Below are 19,004 nucleotides of genomic sequence, written 5' to 3'. Positions count from 1 at the left end.
GCTTGATTGGTGAGTTGTACCTTCGAAGAGCGGAATGTCGGCAAAAACAATAAAAATGATGGTGATGCCTATATTAGGTGCGCGGTAAAACCGACAATGCGTCTATTACGTTGGATGATGATTGAGTATAAAATAAAAATAATAATAATAATAGTGGGTGTGTATATAGGTGTAGTTGGTACAAAAAGAGAGAGAGAGAGAGAGATGATGATGATAAAGGTCAGCGAGTAGTCTGGTCGATCGGTAGAGCAGCTTGCAGCAGCAGCAGAGATGGGGCGTGATGGTGGTGGTGGTGGTGATGATGGTGCAGGTTGTGTCGATGATGCTCGTGATTGTTGTGGTTGTGGTGATGATGGTGATTGTGATGAGGGGGAAGGGGTGGCGGTGGGGGAGCAACGGCAGGGGGGAGCGGCTCCGGTGCAGTGGTTACGGCGAAGGCGGCCCCGGAGCTCGCCTCCTGGTGGTGCAGATTCTGCAGGTGTTGTTGTTGTTGTTGGCCGGTCGCCGTGCAGGTTGGCGCGATGATGCCGGCGGTGGGAGTACCGGTGCCGTTGCTGTTGCTGCTGCTGCCGTTGTTGTTGTTGTTCTGCCCGTTAAGAAACGAGGCCATTTCCATAGGCGACTGTTGTCCGCTCTGCGCTTAGAAACATGCTTGTTCGTTCGTTCGTTCGTTTCGCTTCTTTTGTGATCTACAGCGGTAGTAGCAGAGTCTTTTCAGACCTACGTGTGTCTGTTTTTTTGCTTCCTTTTTTCTTTTTCTATTTGACATTAAGGTGGCTCAATTCTAAATCGAAAGACCAATAAATATATCTTATAAAAATTATCCCCGGCTGGACACGTGCAATTGTCTTTAGAGTTAGTATTGAACCACCTCAAGTACCATCATAATCGTTATCTTTTTTTTTTTTTTTTTTTTTTTTTCTCTTTCGATAAATCGACGTCTCTAAGGGTGGCCGTAGATATGATATATAGGCAGGAAATTCAAATTGGCTATATGGAGCAAGACGCAAAACCCCAGATAACTCGACAACATTTCGGACACCATAACTTAATAAATTAATCCTAAGCTATTTAACCCAATAACCCAACGCGCCTAAAAGCAGTATCACAAGCTTTATTCATTAATAAATTACATTAAACAATAACGCAAGCACCAATCCCCACACAACCCGGAGCGCTTACTGGCCGCTTTGTTTATTAATTGAATAAATAAAATAACACAAGCGCCAATCACCACACAACCCGGGGCGCTTACTGGCCGCTTTGTATTTTAAAATAATAAATAAAATAACACAGGCGCCAATCACCACACAACCCGGGGCGCTTACTGGCCGCTTTGTTTTTTAAAATAATAAATAAAATAACACAAGCGCCAATCACCACACAACCCGGGGCGCTTACTGGCCGCTTTGTTTATTAATTGAATAAATAAAATAACACAAGCGCCAATCCCCACACAACCCGGGGCGCTTACTGGCCGCTTTGTTTTTAATATAATAAATAAAATAACACAAGCGCCAATCACCACACAACCCGGGGCGCTTACTGGCCGCTTTGTTTATTAATTGAATAAATAAAATAACACAAGCGCCAATCACCACACAACCCGGGGCGCTTACTGGCCGCTTTGTATTTTAAAATAATAAATAAAATAACACAGGCGCCAATCACCACACAACCCGGGGCGCTTACTGGCCGCTTTGTTTATTAATTGAATAAATAAAATAACACAAGCGCCAATCCCCACACAACCCAGGGCGCTTACTGGCCGCTTTGTTTTTTAATATGATAAATAAAATAACACAAGCGCCAATCACCACACAACCCGGGGCGCTTACTGGCCGCTTTGTTTTTTAATATAATAAATAAAATAACACAAGCGCCAATCACCACACAACCCGGGGCGCTTACTGGCCGCTTTGTTTTCTAATATGATAAATAAAATAACACAAGCGCCAATCACCACACAACCCGGGGCGCTTACTGGCCGCTTTGTTTTTTCAAATAATAAATAAAATAACACAAGCGCCAATCACCACACAACCCGGGGCGCTTACTGGCCGCTTTGTTTATTAATTGAATAAATAAAATAACACAAGCGCCAATCCCCACACAACCCGGGGCGCTTACTGGCCGCTTTGTTTTTAATATAATAAATAAAATAACACAAGCGCCAATCACCACACAACCCGGGGCGCTTACTGGCCGCTTTGTTTATTAATTGAATAAATAAAATAACACAAGCGCCAATCCCCACACAACCCGGGGCGCTTACTGGCCGCTTTGTTTTTTAATATGATAAATAAAATAACACAAGCGCCAATCACCACACAACCCGGGGCGCTTACTGGCTGCTTTGTTTATTAATTGAATAAATAAAATAACACAAGCGCCAATCCCCACACAACCCGGGGCGCTTACTGGCCGCTTTGTTTTTTAATATGATAAATAAAATAACACAAGCGCCAATCACCACACAACCCGGGGCGCTTACTGGCTGCTTTGTTTTTTAGAATAATAAATAAAATAACACAGGCGCCAATCACCACACAACCCGGGGCGCTTACTGGCCGCTTTGTTTTTTAAAATAATAAATAAAATAACACAAGCGCCAATCACCACACAACCCGGGGCGCTTACTGGCTGCTTTGTTTATTAATTGAATAAATAAAATAACACAAGCGCCCATCCCCACACAACCCGGGGCGCTTACTGGCTGCTTTGTTTTTTAATATGATAAATAAAATAACACAAGCGCCAATCACCACACAACCCGGGGCGCTTACTGGCCGCTTTGTTTTTAATATAATAAATAAAATAACACAAGCGCCAATCACCACACAACCCGGGGCGCTTACTGGCCGCTTTGTTTATTAATTGAATAAATAAAATAACACAAGCGCCAATCCCCACACAACCCGGGGCGCTTACTGGCCGCTTTGTTTTTTAATATAATAAATAAAATAACACAAGCGCCAATCACCACACAACCCGGGGCGCTTACTGGTTGCATTATTTGTTTGAAGAAAGCATCAAATGATAAAAAAAGTTTTACGCAACTAGAAAGTGCTCTTTATAGTTTGGTGATGGGCATTCGTGTTATGACTTTATAAATTTTATTAATTTTCAAAATCATCATCTAGCGCTCTGGAATGTGTGGTGATTGGCACTTGCGTTAATTATTTTTTTAATTAATAAACAGAGTGGCAAGTAAGCGGCCCGGGTTGTGTGGTGATTGGCGCTTGTGTTATTTTATTTATCATATTAAAAAACAAAGTGGCCAGTAAGTGCTCCGGGTTGTGTGGGGATTGGCGCTTGTGTTATTTTATTTATTCAATTAATAAACAAAGCGGCCAGTAAGCGCTCCGGGTTGTGTGGTGATCTGCGCTTGTGTTATTTTATTTATTATATTAAAAACAAAGCGGCCAGTAAGCGCCCCGGGTTGTGTGGTGATTGGCGCTTGTGTTATTTTATTTATTATATTAAAAACAAAGCGGCCAGTAAGCGCCCCGGGTTGTGTGGTGATTGGCGCTTGTGTTATTTTATTTATTATATTAAAAACAAAGCGGCCAGTAAGTGCTCCGGGTTGTGTGGTGATTGGCGCTTGTGTTATTTTATTTATCATATTAAAAAACAAAGAGGCCAGTAAGTGCTCCGGGTTGTGTGGTGATTGGCGCTTGTGTTATTTTATTTATTATTTTAAAAAACAAAGCGGTCAGTAAGCGCCCCGGGTTGTGTGGTGATTGGCGCTTGTGTTATTTTATTTATCATATTAAAAAACAAAGCGGCCAGTAAGCGCCCCGGGTTGTGTGGTGATTGGCGCTTGTGTTATTTTATTTATTATTTTAAAAAACAAAGCGGCCAGTAAGCGCCCCGGGTTGTGTGGTGATTGGCGCCTGTGTTATTTTATTTATTATTTTAAAATACAAAGCGGCCAGTAAGCGCCCCGGGTTGTGTGGTGATTGGCGCTTGTGTTATTTTATTTATTCAATTAATAAACAAAGCGGCCAGTAAGCGCTCCGGGTTGTGTGGGGATTGGTGCTTGCGTTATTGTTTAATGTAATTTATTAATGAATAAAGCTTGTGATACTGCTTTTAGGCGCGTTGGGTTATTGGGTTAAATAGCTTAGGATTAATTTATCAAGTTATGGTGTATGAAATGTTGTCGAGTTATCTGGGGTTTTGCGTCTTGCTCCATATAGCCAATTTGAATTTCCCGCAAGTTTGCCAGTCACATCTGAGAGCACTGGCGAGAACGTAAGTATATGTAATATTATACATACGGAAGAGAAAAAGAGCGTGGAGAAGCCGGAGGGAAACGATTTTTCCGTAACCCTTACTATTGTTATGATTAATACTACTATTATTTCTTATAGCTTTGCGGTTGGCTCGTTGGTTGACTCAAAGCGTCATTTTTTTTGTAAATTGAAAGTAAATAACACACGCTCGATATAGCATAAAAATGTACACACGATGATTGTTGTCTCTTATTTAAAAAAGAAAATAACGTATATGCATGGTTAATTAAAGCAGTGCAACCGAAGAGCCACCGCAAAAGTATATATATATATTGAAGCTGCAACTACACGCGTAAGTACGGCATAATACACATTTATATGCGTAATGTAGGTATGCGAGAACCCGTACAGGTGTAATTTCGGCGAGCAACCAGAGATGTACATGTATATATACCTATAATACCACAGGTGCCTACGCGAGTAGAGCTTTCGACCAACAGCTACATTATTACAAGTACCGAAGACAAGAGAAGATTTCAACAGCAGCAACAGCAGCAACAGCAGTGGCGGTAGTAATATAGTAGCAGTATAGCAGCAGTAAAGTATTGATTGGCACAAGGAATAGAGAGATGACAGTTGTACGCTAATGTAGTGAGAATGAGAGCAATGGTGATGATGATGATAACGACGGGGAAAGGGAAGAAATAAAAAAAAAAAAAAAAAAAAAAAAAAAGAGCATAAATACAAGAGTAAGGGATGAAAGTCACCAATAGCGACGTGACAACGGCACTTTCAGCAAATCGTGTGATATATATTATACTCGAGTAGTTTCTATGAGGTACTTTGATAAAGCTGCGTCTGTCGCAACAAGGTTTGTGCTTCATTTACTGACCTTAGGCTGCATCGGGTCCTCGCTCGGCTCGAGCCCGGCCAACGGATTCGACGTTATGTTTATCTTCGAGTCTGTTATCCCGCCGTTCATTACCCTCCCGTTTGTTATTGGTTTGCCTGCGTGAAAAAAAAAAAGAAAAAAAAATACGTAACCATTTGACCAATGGGTTGTTTGTTTTAATAAGCTTTGTAGTTATTGGTGGGGCTCGCGTACCCTGATCCTGGGAGGACTCACGGCTCTCCTTGCGCCTGCTCCTCTGGTAGGCGACGCCGATGGCGGTGAGACCCGCCAATAGCACCACGCCCCCGAAGATACCACCGACGATGGCGTAGATGTTGGTGCTCCGGGCGCTCTCGAGGGTATTGACGGGCCGCTCGTTCTCAGCCATGACCTGCGAGACCGGGGCCTCGGTCGCGGGCTTGAGCGTCTTCTGGTTGAGGATCTGGGAGAACTCGGACGCCGCGCCCACCGAGAAACTCTGCACCTTGAACTCGTAGCTCGTGTCCGGCTGTAGATGGGCGATCGTTATGTTGTCGGCGTCCTTGCCCTCGACCGTCGTCTTCATGTAGTCCCCGGCGAACGAGGACGCCCGGTGGTACACGTAGAACCCGTCGATCTCGGCCGAGCGGTTCGTGTTCTGCCACAGCAGCAGCACCTCGTTCGGCCCGAGGGCCTCCGTGTGCGTGAGCAGGGGTATCGGCATGCTGTTGCTCTCGAAGCCGTTCTTCCGCGTCAAGTGGAACCGTACCTGCGAGTACACGTACATTCATATGGATGATTGAATCTCCGTTGTAGCAATTGGTCGATGCAATAATGGCAAAACTCACCGATATCGGACTGACGGCGTTGTCGTTGTTGGAGTAGACGGCCGCTATGCGGAACCTGTACGTGTGCTCGGGCTGCAGCTCGCCAACCTCGAAGGAGCGCACGTGGCTCGGGATCTCGGTGTTGGCGGTCATCCACTTGGCTTGCTTGCTGTTGGGCTTTTGGCCGAGTTCCCGGTACTGCACCTTGAAGAAGAGGATCGGCAGGCCCGGGTTGTCCGGCACCGACCACCTCACCATCACCGACACGTCCGACAGCCTCGTGACGTTCGGCTGGTTCGGGGGCACCATCACGTCCGTGTCCTTCTTCTTACCGTTCTTGCCCCGCCGCCTGCCCCCCACGCGCGTGTGCTTCCGCCCGTTGTTGGACACGGTGTAGTCGTTCCGGGACCTGGAGTTGGAGGAGGAGGAGGAGGAGGAGGAATAGGATCCACCGGCGCCACTGACGTGCTGCTTGGGACTGACCCTGAGGTAATTGTAGCCCGAGTGGGAGCCGTACTCGTTGCTGGCGACGCACTGGACGATGCCCGCGTGTCTCTTCTCGACGGGGGATATGTACAAGCTCGAGCCCCGTATCTGTAGGTTCCGGCTGGGCGCGAGGCTCTCGCCGTTGATGAGCCACTCGAGGTGGGGCGGGGGATAGCCGGTCGCGTTGCACGACAACTCGAGCTCGCCACCCTCGAGGAAGGTCGAGAGCTTCGGGGGTTTGAGGACCGCGGGCGGCTCGACGACCGTCAGGATGATGGCGGACTTGAGCCGGCCCGCTCGGTTCGTCCACACGCAGTCGTACTCGCCCCGATCCGAGGGCTGCACGCTCGACAGCCCAAGGCCCGCCGCCGACGAGCTCGACCTCGAGGGCAACGGACTGCCCAGCTTCGTCCACGTCACCTAACAACCAATCACATTATTATATACTTGGATTTAATTGCACACCTATACTATTGTAGGTATAATATTATGTATACCTGGGGCACCGGGTAGCCCGCGGCGAAGCACTCGAGCGTGACGTTCTTGCCCCGCTGGACGACGTACTCGCGCTGGGGCTGCCTGACAAAGTAGGGCGCGAGCTCGGTCGCGTTGCCCTTGTCGACGCTAAGCACGGTCCTGTGGTTGCTCGCGTGGGTCTCGAAGGTCAGGTAATTGTTCGCCTGGCAGTGGTAACTGCCCGAGTCGGTGGGCCGGGCGCGCTCGATCACCATGAGCCGGCTGCCCGGGCTGCTCGCGTTACCGATCGGGCTGCCGTCCTTGAAGAACTGTATGACGGGCTCGGGCACCGAGTTGGGCGCCGGGCAGCTTATGGGCACGCTGTTGCCCGCCGGGACCCTCAGGTACACGTCGCCACGGTCCCCGAACTTGTCTATCCGGGCCCGGGTGAGCCGCGCCGGGTCCGAGGCCAATCCGCTCGTACCTGCCCGCACAAACAAGGTGATCACCAATCGCCCGTGTGTTGCACGTAAGTATACGGTATACTTGGGCCGGTCCTTACCGTAGAAGGCGACGCACCGGTAGTCGCCGGCTTTGCTCTCGTCGTTGAAGGACACAAAGTGGCTGGAGGTCTTGCCGCCGGCCAAGCTCCCGCCCGAGTCGAGGAGCTTCCACTCGCTGGAGCCAAGGGGCCTGTGCCGCCAGGCAAACTTCTCCGCCGCCAGGTTCAAGCTACACTCGAACTCCACGTCGTCCCCCAGGGGTGCGGTCAGCGGCTGGGGGTGCCTCGTGAACACCATCCCCGGCTCCGACTTTTGACCTGTGATTATTACACGTTAACTTTTTTTTTTTTTTCTTCTACTCGCACGGTAAAAAAAAAAAAACCCTCTGTTTAGGGGGTATACCGTATGAATGTTTCAACTCACCCGAGGCGCAGCATCCGAGCGCGCAGAGTAGGACCGCGGCGATGCCGCACAACGTCGTACCCGGTCGCATGTTGGCTCACCCTGAAACAGATAAGAAAAGTTACGTATATGCATGCAGATCCCAAACCCGCGGCTATGGGGAAACAAAAAGACCAATATACAAGACGTTTGCTCGCTTCGTTTCACCTGCCGCCCCCTCGCGTATACGCATTTTTTTTTCTATTTGCATTTTTCGTTTATCTCTCTTTCTCTCTTCTGCCCCCCTTTGGCGTCCTCGTTGGCGCACTCAGCCGAAAAAGAGCCTAAAATTAACGGACGGCATCACAGGGTCGGAAGGGGGGGGCTTTTTAAGTTTAGAGAAAGAGCTGCTGATGCGACGACTGCTCGGGCACGGGTCGCCCGCAAGTGAAAATAGAACGCATTCTCGCACGCCTCGAATAGTGCGAACGACAGCGACGACTGAGATCCCCCTCGCGCGCGACTCAACCCTTTTTCCTTTTTTTTTTTTTTTTTATTTTTTTACTATTGTTATTGTCATTCCCCCCGTTCTTTTGGGGCTCACCTATATATATTAACACGTTGGGGGGGGGGGAGGGTAATCGCTGAAGCTCTCGCGTGATCCATCGCTGTTGTCTCCACTCCCGAATATACATAAATAATGCTGGAACGAGCTTGAAAAAAGAAAACCTGAAAAATCCCGTCGTCGTAAAAATGCCATTCATTCGTATACCTATAATTACCTAATAACCGGACACTCTGGGTTATACGTACATACGCGCCAGCGTCATCGCGTTAGAAAGGTGACGCGTGTGTTTATAAACGACCTATACGGCGGAGTAGGCACACGTATGGCCATCCACGTGGTTGGTCCGCTTCTCGAACGAGCATCGTCTTGTACTTGTATCCACTTAATGTGTAGCGTATGGATATTTACGACATTACCTCGAGGTATAGCATAGGAGCGCACGTGGGGACCGAGTGTCGCGTGTGTAATCGAAAAGTTACGGTACAGTCGTTTGGAGACACATCATTTTTTTTTTTTTTTTTTTTTCCCTCCCGTTAAACAGAGGCGCGGTGGTGGCCGTCGGATAATGAGAGAAAACCAGATGAGGAGCAAAGAGGGGCGGGATGATGATCGTCCGAATGCGGCCATATACGGCGACGAAAAGCGCGAGCGACCTGTTTACGCCCACGCGCGCTTATACTCTCTCTCTCGAGTCGAAAACTGAAATCTGTCGCTCATGCTGCTTCGGATAGGGCAGCCTGCCCGCTGTTGTTGAGATTGATCGATCGTAAAATTTCTTCGACAAACTATGTCACGTAATTCCAATTTACTAAAAGTGGCACATTGTAACGCGCAATCTATTGAACCGCATTTTCAGGAAATTAGATCGATCATTCTTGACAATGGTTTGCATGTTCTTGCTGTCAGTGAATCGTGGCTTAAGCCGACTAAACATTTTGGCCAATTTGATATTCCGGGTTATACCCTCGTTCGTCATGATAGGCTCTGTAGGGGTGGTGGTGGCGTTGCAGCTTACATTCATGATTCTATTAAATTTCGTGATGTCTCTCGTTCGGCTCGTACTGATGCCTACACTCTCCGACCTGAGTTTTTATTACTTGAATTATCTATACTGCAACTCAAGTTTCTCTGCACTATTGTGTATAATCCACCTAAGTGTGGCTATTGGTCGGACGTTGAGGATGCTATCATGAATTGTTCGACTGCTTTCGATTGCTCATTGCTTTTGGGTGATCTCAATATTGATTGGACAGTCAACACTACTCCTTGCAGAATACTTCGTGAGTCATTTGCTGTTTTGGGCCTCTCGGTTACGGTATTTGACCCGACATATCATACTACCACCTCGGATAGTACCATAGATTATATCTGCATTAGCGACCCGAGCATGGTTGAGAGGAGTGTCCAATTCAGCGCTCCTGGTGTCTCGAGGCATGATGTTGTACTATTGGAGATCCATTGTCCTCTTCCGGCCTTTGATTCACAGCCCATTTTATCCCGTTCATTCAGGGGCCTTGTTCTGGATGATTTTAAGCATGATCTTATATCGGTTGACTGGCATTCTATTTCTCGTATGTGTCATGTTGACGAGAAAGTCGAATTTTTTACGACTGCTCTTACAAACCTTTTTAACATCCATGCTCCTTTCCGTGCTTTTATTCCTCGACGCCGCCCTTGCCCATGGATGACGGATGAGATTCATTCTCTCATTCGAGAGCGTAATAGGGAGTGGAGGTTGTATAAGAGAACCAGGCGTGATACACATGGAGTGGCTTTTCGCCGTCTGCGTAACAGGGTGCAGGTGCTTTCCAGAAATGCGCTTTACGCTTATAATAAAGATAAGCTTTTGTCCTGTAGGCGTCCTGCGGACATGTGGAAATGTCTTCGTGATATTGGAGCGTCGTCGAGTGCGAGTGCATCACCTGCTATCGCATTCGATGGTGACGCCCTTAATCGACATTTTGTGGGTGCTCCGTTGGTTACCGGTTCCTTTGCTGGCCGATCATGTGATGTGCCATTTGAGGATAGATTTTTTTTCGGCCATATTAATGAGTTGAGTTTGCTTGAGGCTTTTAGTGGATCAAAGACCAATGCCTGTGGAGTAGATGGGATCACGTTACAGATGTTGAAGCTCGCCATGCCTTTCATTACGCCCATCCTTTTAAACATATTTGATTGTTCCCTTCAGTCGGGTATATTCCCGACTGTTTGGAAGAAAGCACTTGTGACCCCTCTACCTAAGGTGAAACAACCCTCTGAGTTGAATCATTTTCGGCCCATTAGCGTGACATGCGCGCCATCGAAGCTTCTCGAGGCGGTGGCACTCAGGCAGATGTCAGCTTTCGTGGAGTCTAACAGACTGCTGTGCCCCCAGCAGTCGGGTTTCCGTAAGCACCACAGTATTCATACTGCACTGATCAATCTTGTTGATGAAATTAGGGCGTCCATGGATGTAGGTCACGTCACGTTACTAGTGTCCGTGGACTTTCGGCGCGCTTTCGATGAGCTTAACATTGATGTGCTAGTAATAAAGCTCCTTTCTCTTGGTTTTTCCGATTCTGCTTGCGGCTGGATCAAGTCTTTTCTTTCTGGGCGTTCACAGGCGGTTAAGATGCGGGGCGGTTTGACCTCTGGTTGGCTTGATCGTTGTTCGGGTGTTCCTCAGGGTACTCTATGTGGACCGCTATTATTTTCTTTATATATCAATGATTTGCCCTCAGCTCTTACATCTTGCTCGTGCCACCTCTACGCTGACGACTTTGTACTAAAATTCTCCGGCCCAGTTAGCCAGATCCGTCGTATTGTTGCGGTCGTGAACGATGATCTGGATCATGTTTTGGGTTGGGGTCATGACAATTGTCTTTATCCTAACTGGCGCAAATCTTTTGCCGCATGGTTTGCCTCTAGAAGAAATTTGGCCACCATTCTCAGTGAGGCTGACCATGCCCCTACCCTTGATGGCCAACTGCTCCAGATCAGCGATACAGTTAAGCTGCTTGGTGTCACTCTTGACTCTACCCTTTCTTGGGGCCCGTTTGCAGCGGAAACCTCTCGAAAGGGTTATGCTGCCCTCGCTCGTCTTCGGAGATGCCGCGACGCCTTGCCCCGTTCAATTCGCCTGAATATAGTGAATGCCCTCGTGTTCCCCTATTTTGATTTCTGTTCCGGCATTGCATTGGACCTATCAGGTGTTTTGGTCACTAAGTTGTCTCGTTGCAGAAATGCTGCTTTAAGATTTGTCACCGATGTTGGTCGTTCCGAACACATCACCCCCGTATACAGAGCACTTCGTATATTGCCTTTTACTGAGCGACGAGTGTACCTCTCGTTGTGCCTCTTGGTCTCGATCTTGCGGAATGGTCTACCTGAGTACATTGCTAATCAACTCCAGTTTAAGCCTCTTGGAGATTGTGGCTCCCTTCGTCGCTCCCAATTTGATTTGGTGATCCCATATGCTAGCACCTCTTACTACCAAAATTCGTTCCGCGTAGCTGGTCCGCGACTATGGAATACTCTTCCGCATGATCTACGCCGACGCTATGATCGGCCCTGTTTCAGGGTGCTCCTTTACAGTTACTTTGTTGATAAGACGTTTGGTCACCTTTAGTTTGCAAGTGTTCTGCTCATAGCACATTACTATTTACTAAATTGTTATGTTTTTATATTTGATTTTTTTTTTTTTTGTTTTTGTTTCCTTCTCTCATATATATATATATGTATATATTTTCTTTTTGAATATATATGTGTATGCATGCATATGCATGGTTATGTGCGTATGTATGTGTATATATTTATATTTTCTTTCCTTATAGTTTATTTCTTTATTTTTGTTATACCTTTTTTTTTTTTATTATGATTTATTAATGCGAATTTTGTTAGGCTGATGCCATTGTATTAGCTCAGTCATTTTGTTTCTTTTTATTATATATACACTATGCCTCGGCGTTGTAGGACCTTGAGTCCATTGTCGATGAAATAAATTCAACTCAACTCAACTCTCGAGAGAGAGAGATCACGTATGTAGGTGTGCGTGTGTGTGCAAGTCGGTTACCGGGAGAGGGATCGGGCCACGGTTGCATGATTATATTTGCATCTTGAAAGGTTTTCTTCTAATTAAGTATCTCCGACTTGGTTGTACCTTTGATTGACGGGCAATCGTCCCCAGTTAATTGAGAAAAGGATCAAAATTAATCTATACTAAGCAAAATTTCGTGCTCAAGGTATACAACTACGTGAAAACAAAAAAAATAAAGAAACAAATAAAAACGAAATGTAATTTTATTCGAGCCCCCGGGATGTGTTGTAAAAATCTTGGCAAAAAATTGGCATGCGCTTTTTGTATGGGCATGAGAACCGTAACAAGTCGAGGGAAGGGGGGTGAACAAGCATCAAATGTGAATTGGCGAGCGCAACAAACTCTCTTTTCTATACCAAACTGCCCCGGCTCGCCCTGGCATATATATGGCTGTGCGCGACACGGAGTTACGTCGAAAAGGTGAAAGAGTCGGCGAGGTGGGGGCCCGGCGAGAAAATTATGAATGAAACGCGAGGCGTAGGTTGTGCCATTGAGGCAAATAAGTGTGTGCGCGAGAGAAAGTTTATTCCAATTGATGTATATATACATATAGGCTGAGAGTCGCGGAGAGTTGAATGAGCCGCGGAAATTCGATTGCGTTAGAGAGGGGCAGGGGAAAGTTGGCCCATCCGGCCGTATATAATATATATGATTGGAGGAACACCAGATCTTACATGTATATAATAGAGAGAAAATCGCACGTCTCGGCTGCGACGTGTCAATTGTTCTCGGACGCGTTTTTGCGTCGTTGATTCGCAAACTTTCCATCCGCTACAGTTTTTACCGCTCAGCCACCATTGTGCCCCACGTTGAAATCGTTTTAATCGTTGAAACGGAATTGTAACACTCATGTATAATTATAATGCGCTGGTACTTGCGTTCGTATAAATATGTTATACCAGAGAGCCTCTGCATTCCATCCGAGTTCACAAGATTGCCGCGTCCCGTTTTTCGCGCAATTTCGCTAACAACGTTGTACATAATCGTGTTGAAAACAATCATCAAGGTGCGGAGCGTACAGGTACAGTCGCTGTGGTCGGTAATTAATAATACAGGCAATCCGTCAAAAGATCGCGCGGAGTGATTGAAAAAAAAAAAAAGGGAGATGAACGCTACAACGATCCATCTGGCAAGAAAGCATTAGTCCAACGACGGGCCGAACAAACAAAAATCCATCAGAGGCGAGGAGGAGGAGGAGGAAGGGAAAAAAAAAAAAAAATGATACACCACGTATATACATACGCTTGTACGAGATACAGCGGGGAGCGCGTGCCACCTCCTGCATGCGCCCACGATGTTTTTCCTCTCTCACCTATATTTGGAAGGCGCGCGCGCGCCTCGCCGGAACTTGTACGTGTGTATAATACATACATATACGCGCGTGCAGGTACACCTACTTACTATAATTACGAAAGTGACGGCGCACAGGTATAATATAATACGTTATATATGTAGGAGGTACACCGAGAGGGAGGGCACTTCATAACGCGTGTCAAAAAACCGCGCCCCGGGGGGAGGAAGGGGGAGATAACAGCGATCGGAAAGAGAGGCTGAGCGAAGGGGGCCCGCGCACGTAACTATATACTATCGACGCTCTTTTTTATCAGAGGAGACATTGGCCGCGTGGGTGGACTCATTCATAGAGAGGTATACGCATATATGTATATACCATACGTGTTGTATAATATTGTGTATACGCCTCGACTCGTTTGGCTCGCCCGCGCGCGTCTTATATACCTTTCTATCCGTCTTGTTTCTCGTCACAGCTCCGGTATATACTTATATTAGGTGCAGCGGATAATGAGCGAGCGCCCACGCCTGGATTATATACATATATTAATATTACCTATGTATGCATGCAAGACCTTGTGTGTGTGCATCAGCCTTTCGAGGCGAACGAGATCCATCACAATAACGGAGCGAGGACTACTTATCTTCACCTATCGTGCGTAAGAAATGTTTTTTTTCTTCTTTTTTTTTTCTTCACCAACACGTTGCGTTGCATCCGTGTATGCAGAGGCTGACTTTCTTTTTTTTTTTTTTTATTTTAACCCGAGAGGTGCACGCACGCGCGTTCTGTAAATAAAAGCGACGAGCACGGGGTGCGTGCATTGTAATGATAATGGAGCGAAATTTCGAGGAGATGCATGGATCGCAGGTGCAGGTATAAGAAGAAGCGCAGGTATATAGCGGAAACCATGACCGAGAGGCGCGCCGTATACTCGAGCGGTTCTCGCGCGCAGCGAGATATTATAGATATCGGTATAGAGGATATTATAAGGTATGTATAAAAAAAACCTTCGGGAAGAACGTGCGTATGTATGTATGTTTTATATTTATGCGTGTGTGTATCGGGAGAATGGCGAGGCGGGTAGGGAAAAAAAAATGCTAATCCATCAGCCTATACACACCACGCTCGGTCTGACCGGGCCCTTTCTTTCTTTTTTATTTTCTCTCTCTCTTGACTGTATAATCCACCTGCGTGTTGGGCCCACACGTGTAAAATGTGCAGCCCCGCGGCTCTCCTCCTCCCCCCTCTTCGTTTTCTCTCGCCTAATTAGATGATAAAGATAGCCCCGGGACTACCCGCTAACCCCGCATATATATACACGCGAGCGCGCGGTGTGTATACACATATTATTATCATACGTTTTTTATATCCATACCATCCGTATACAATGGTATTTATACGGACAGGAGGCTGGCCCCCGAGAGCCAAGGCGTGATTACGAATTATGTGTATTGTAATGGCCAAGGGCCTTTCTTTCCTATATCCAATACATTTCTTTTTTTTTTTTTTTTTTCTCTTGCACATATACGATAAAACAACGCGCACCTGCCACTTCATTTCAATCAGATTACGATGAACACGCTGCTTTTCATCGTAATGTCACACGATCGAATTAATCTATCTTTTTGATAAATATACGGTAGCAAAATCGTCGCAATCGTTATGTACACGTGTAGTACAAGCTGTCTTAGATTATCTGTGTTATTTTTAATCTTGTTTTTTTTTTTTTTTTTTGTATCGGAGTTACACATGTAAAGTAATGCGCGTACAGAGGAGAAAGAATAACGTCGGGTATTATTACAAAAACTACAGCAGTTTCGATAAATTGAGATAGGCCCTGGTTACAAGAAATTCTCTAAATGGAAACGATTGTGCAAACGGTTTCGAGTAGGCGCTAACTATAATAATTTTTTTTTTTCACTCCTGGAGGAAAAAACTTGGACAAATAATCGTAAATCATGAAAAAAAGCCGAGTGAAGGGAGGAAAAAAAAAAAAAAAAACATTCCGCTCAACCGGCGTCAAAACTATAACTTCAAAAGTATGGATCCAATAAACGCGCGTTATATATTATAGCGTATACATATTGGAGCGGGCAAAAAAGAGGCGTTCCACTACAAGAGATCGAAGAGTCGAAACACGTCGTTTATCGTTTCTTCCACCGGAGGAGAAAAGGTGCGCGCTATATATATAGGAAGGGAGAGAGCAAGGGACGAGAGTTGCTCGTTCTCCCCTTTTATTTTTTTTCTATTTCATTTCCCATCCTTTGGTGCCGATATATACCCGCAGGACTGAGAGAAGAAACGATCGAAAGAGAGGCATATACAAAATCTCTCTCTCTCTCGTGCCCGATTGCCTTTGCTCCTCTCTTCCTCTCTTTCGCCTCATATACACACGTATAGGTACGCGTGTTTATTCATTATAATATACAACACGTATATGCGCACACGCGGCTCCTCTCTCGTGTATAGAAAAATCGCTCTAGTGTGACTTTGGCAAATTGCCGCCGCCGCCGTATAGCTGCCGTGTTGTGTGTTGTTTTGTGTCGAATCGGCGCGAGAAGATCCATAAACTTTTTATACCTCGTCTCGTGGTTGTATCCTTTTTTTCCCCCCCTTGCCTTCCCTTTCTCACCCGTGCCTCTTTTTAAAAGTCGTATTTTTCATTTTTAACGCAGCTTTTTCGAGAGGAGCCACCGATATGATGATGACCCACGCTGGTATACATTATACTTACCTATAGCAACGTTTCTACGTATATGCACGCTAAGCTCATACACTTTTTGGCAAAAACTGTTCAATGTGGGTATAAACATAAGTAATTGGAGTCTTAATTGTTACTCTCATTTTTGTACCACCGAGTCGTGTACATGTTTTGTACCCTACATTACATTTTGGGATGTACACACGTGTACAGCAAACGATGCAAAAATTTATTCACGCCACGACAGAGAAGCTTTGATGTAAAGTTTTGGCCCTCGAGTGTATAGTTTGCCGGCACATTATTAAGTATACTGTACAGGCAATCGCACAAGTTTCGTCAAAGCGAAATAAATTTGTACGTCCACTTATACCAGCTTCATGACGCTCGTAAACTATACCCCGAAATTTCAATTTACAGTTACATTGATCCTCGGCTATACCCCTATAAGCATCATATACAAGTGTATTCACGTATGTGTGCGTATACTTGGCGCTCGTGATGATCCACCAGCGAGCCTCGTATCTCCTGGAATGCAGATGAGTTATTCGCGGGCCGGGTGTAGGTAAAAACAAAACAAAAAATGAAAGCTCGTAAAAAGTTGGCGCGCCGAGTATAGGCAAAGGAGATGTTGGTGTATAGTTTTGGAAACGCGAGTATTGGCGAGGTCCGATTATCCCGCGTGTGGGTACAACCTGCGTGTAATATCTCGGGGAGTTGGGGAAACTTTTACGACTACGGGACGAGCGCCTCGTTGTGATGTTCGTTTATTTCGTTTCGACCAACAGTGAAAAATCGCTTCGACACGACAGGGGCACGCGAAAACACTTTGAGAAAAATGACGAGGCCCGAAAGCTCACGTCGCACGCGATACTCATCTCGTTCCCAAAACGCACAATCCTAAGATGCAGAGGGAGGGAGTGGACGAGGAGGACGGGAAACAAAAGGAAGGGAGGAACCCGTTTCCGAAATATCACGCGCACGCAGGAGCGCGATAAAAATCAACAGGTGGGGATGTCCGACCGTCCGTTCTCCCCGGTGTTTTATATCTCGACTACCTCGGGACGACGCACCTTTTGCTTGCACTTCAGATATATATATATATACTCTTGGTTCGATGTCGCCTCAAATACTATTATATACACAAGCAGCTAATGGTATACGTAATTTTCTCTTTTGCACTCGTTCGCATTTTAATCCGAAGGTCCTTCACTGTGCGAACGGGTGTCCGTTTGTGCCAACTTTGGTGGCACTTTCTTTTTTTTTTTTTTTCTTCTCCTCTTCTACCTTAGCAGAAAACAATAAAAAAACGAATCACGCGGTCGATAACACGATGAAAATTAAATTGTCATAACGAGCCTGCCGGGGACGTTTAAACCGACACCCGATCGTTTTTCGGTCCTTCGCGATTAGGGTACACGAGAAAGCAAGCAGGAAAAAAAAAAAAAATCATCCTCTTGTACACTCGAGGATGCATGGAGGGGCAAAGCGGAGCGGGCTCTCCTTCTCCCTGTCGGTGTCCGGCGCGAAAATAAAGAAGTCAAATTCCGCAGGAGCCGGACCGAAGCGACAGTCTCCTGCCTCCGCTCCTTCGCCTCGTGTTTTACTCTTAAGGAGCCTGCTCGCCCTACCCATAAGTTTTTTTTTTTTTTTTTCCTTTTCTGCGAATCCTTTCTTTCGCACACGATAAAAAAAAAAAAAAAAAAAAGACACGGATCGACAGCGCTGCTACTCGGCAACGGCCCATCTCGTACCGTGTATCCATCGATTAGCTATTCTCTCCGAATCTAGCGCTCGTTTGGAGAATATCGATGCGCGGTATAGGTATACGTATATATTATATGGTGACCCAACCTAACGAGGGGGGGGGGATTAAAATTTACCCTCGTTTCGGCCCGCACGTCCGAGATCTTCTCCCGAGATTCGAGCTACGCATCACCGGGAGCCCCGCGATTTTTCGGTCGTCTACTCGCGCGCCCGTGTACACGTGTTATCGCGCTTGGCGTTCGAGTTGGAGATAAAAAACGAAAAAAAAAAAAAAATGAAATTTCTCAACCGCTCCACCGATGTTCGCGTCGATCGATCAAACGCATAGGAGATAAGCTCCGACAAGTATCAACGAGCACACATCTCGATCGAACGATGTCGATGGAAAGCAAAAAAAAAAAAAAAAAAAACCAATCCGAGGAGATATGAAAACATGGGAGGGGGGGATATTTTTTTTGTCTTCTCGAGTTTGAATATTCTATGGGAATTATTGATCGCGCAGGTATGCCCCCGGGCAGAGTGGCTCGCGCGTACGTACGTAAGCTCCGGGAGAACGCCGATTTTCGGCTAAAAAATTCTCTCTCGGGGGGAGCAGCAGCTATATGCGGGGAACGAAGAAATAGGAAAAAAAAAGACGCTCGAATCGGCGCCTCCGATCGGCCGAGTAAGTATGGAAGAAGTGGAGGAAAAAGTTTGGCGCGAGGACGGCTTGACCTTCCGCATAATATATAACGTGTGTACACGTGTGCGAGTCACGGCGAGAGGAACAAGTGAGTGTATATGCAGCTCTCGCGTGCAAAGGACCGACCCGCGGGAGAAAGAGAGGGGCAGGAGAAAAACGCC

The 19,004-nt window shown here is 46.3% G+C and overlaps 1 protein-coding gene across 1 annotated transcript; it reads right to left on the bottom strand.

Moving 5' to 3' along the window:
• Positions 1–220: 220 nt before the first annotated feature.
• LOC106647705 (interference hedgehog) lies at positions 221–7,874 on the bottom strand. The gene is made up of 7 exons (XM_023390536.2): positions 7,805–7,874; positions 7,441–7,698; positions 6,920–7,362; positions 5,958–6,842; positions 5,344–5,878; positions 5,131–5,246; positions 221–634 (listed from the first exon to the last, which is right to left on the bottom strand). Exons 1-7 carry the CDS (start codon positions 7,872–7,874, stop codon positions 221–223), a joined length of 2,721 nt encoding a protein of 906 aa, XP_023246304.2.
• Positions 7,875–19,004: the final 11,130 nt, after the last annotated feature.

This window comes from Copidosoma floridanum, unplaced genomic scaffold (assembly GCF_036245765.1).
Source record: "Copidosoma floridanum isolate Cflo_tuat_1 unplaced genomic scaffold, Cflo_Japanese_pri ptg000021l, whole genome shotgun sequence".
Classification (NCBI taxonomy): Eukaryota; Metazoa; Arthropoda; class Insecta; order Hymenoptera; family Encyrtidae; genus Copidosoma; species Copidosoma floridanum.
This window is presented reverse-complemented; position numbering and strand designations above follow the sequence as displayed.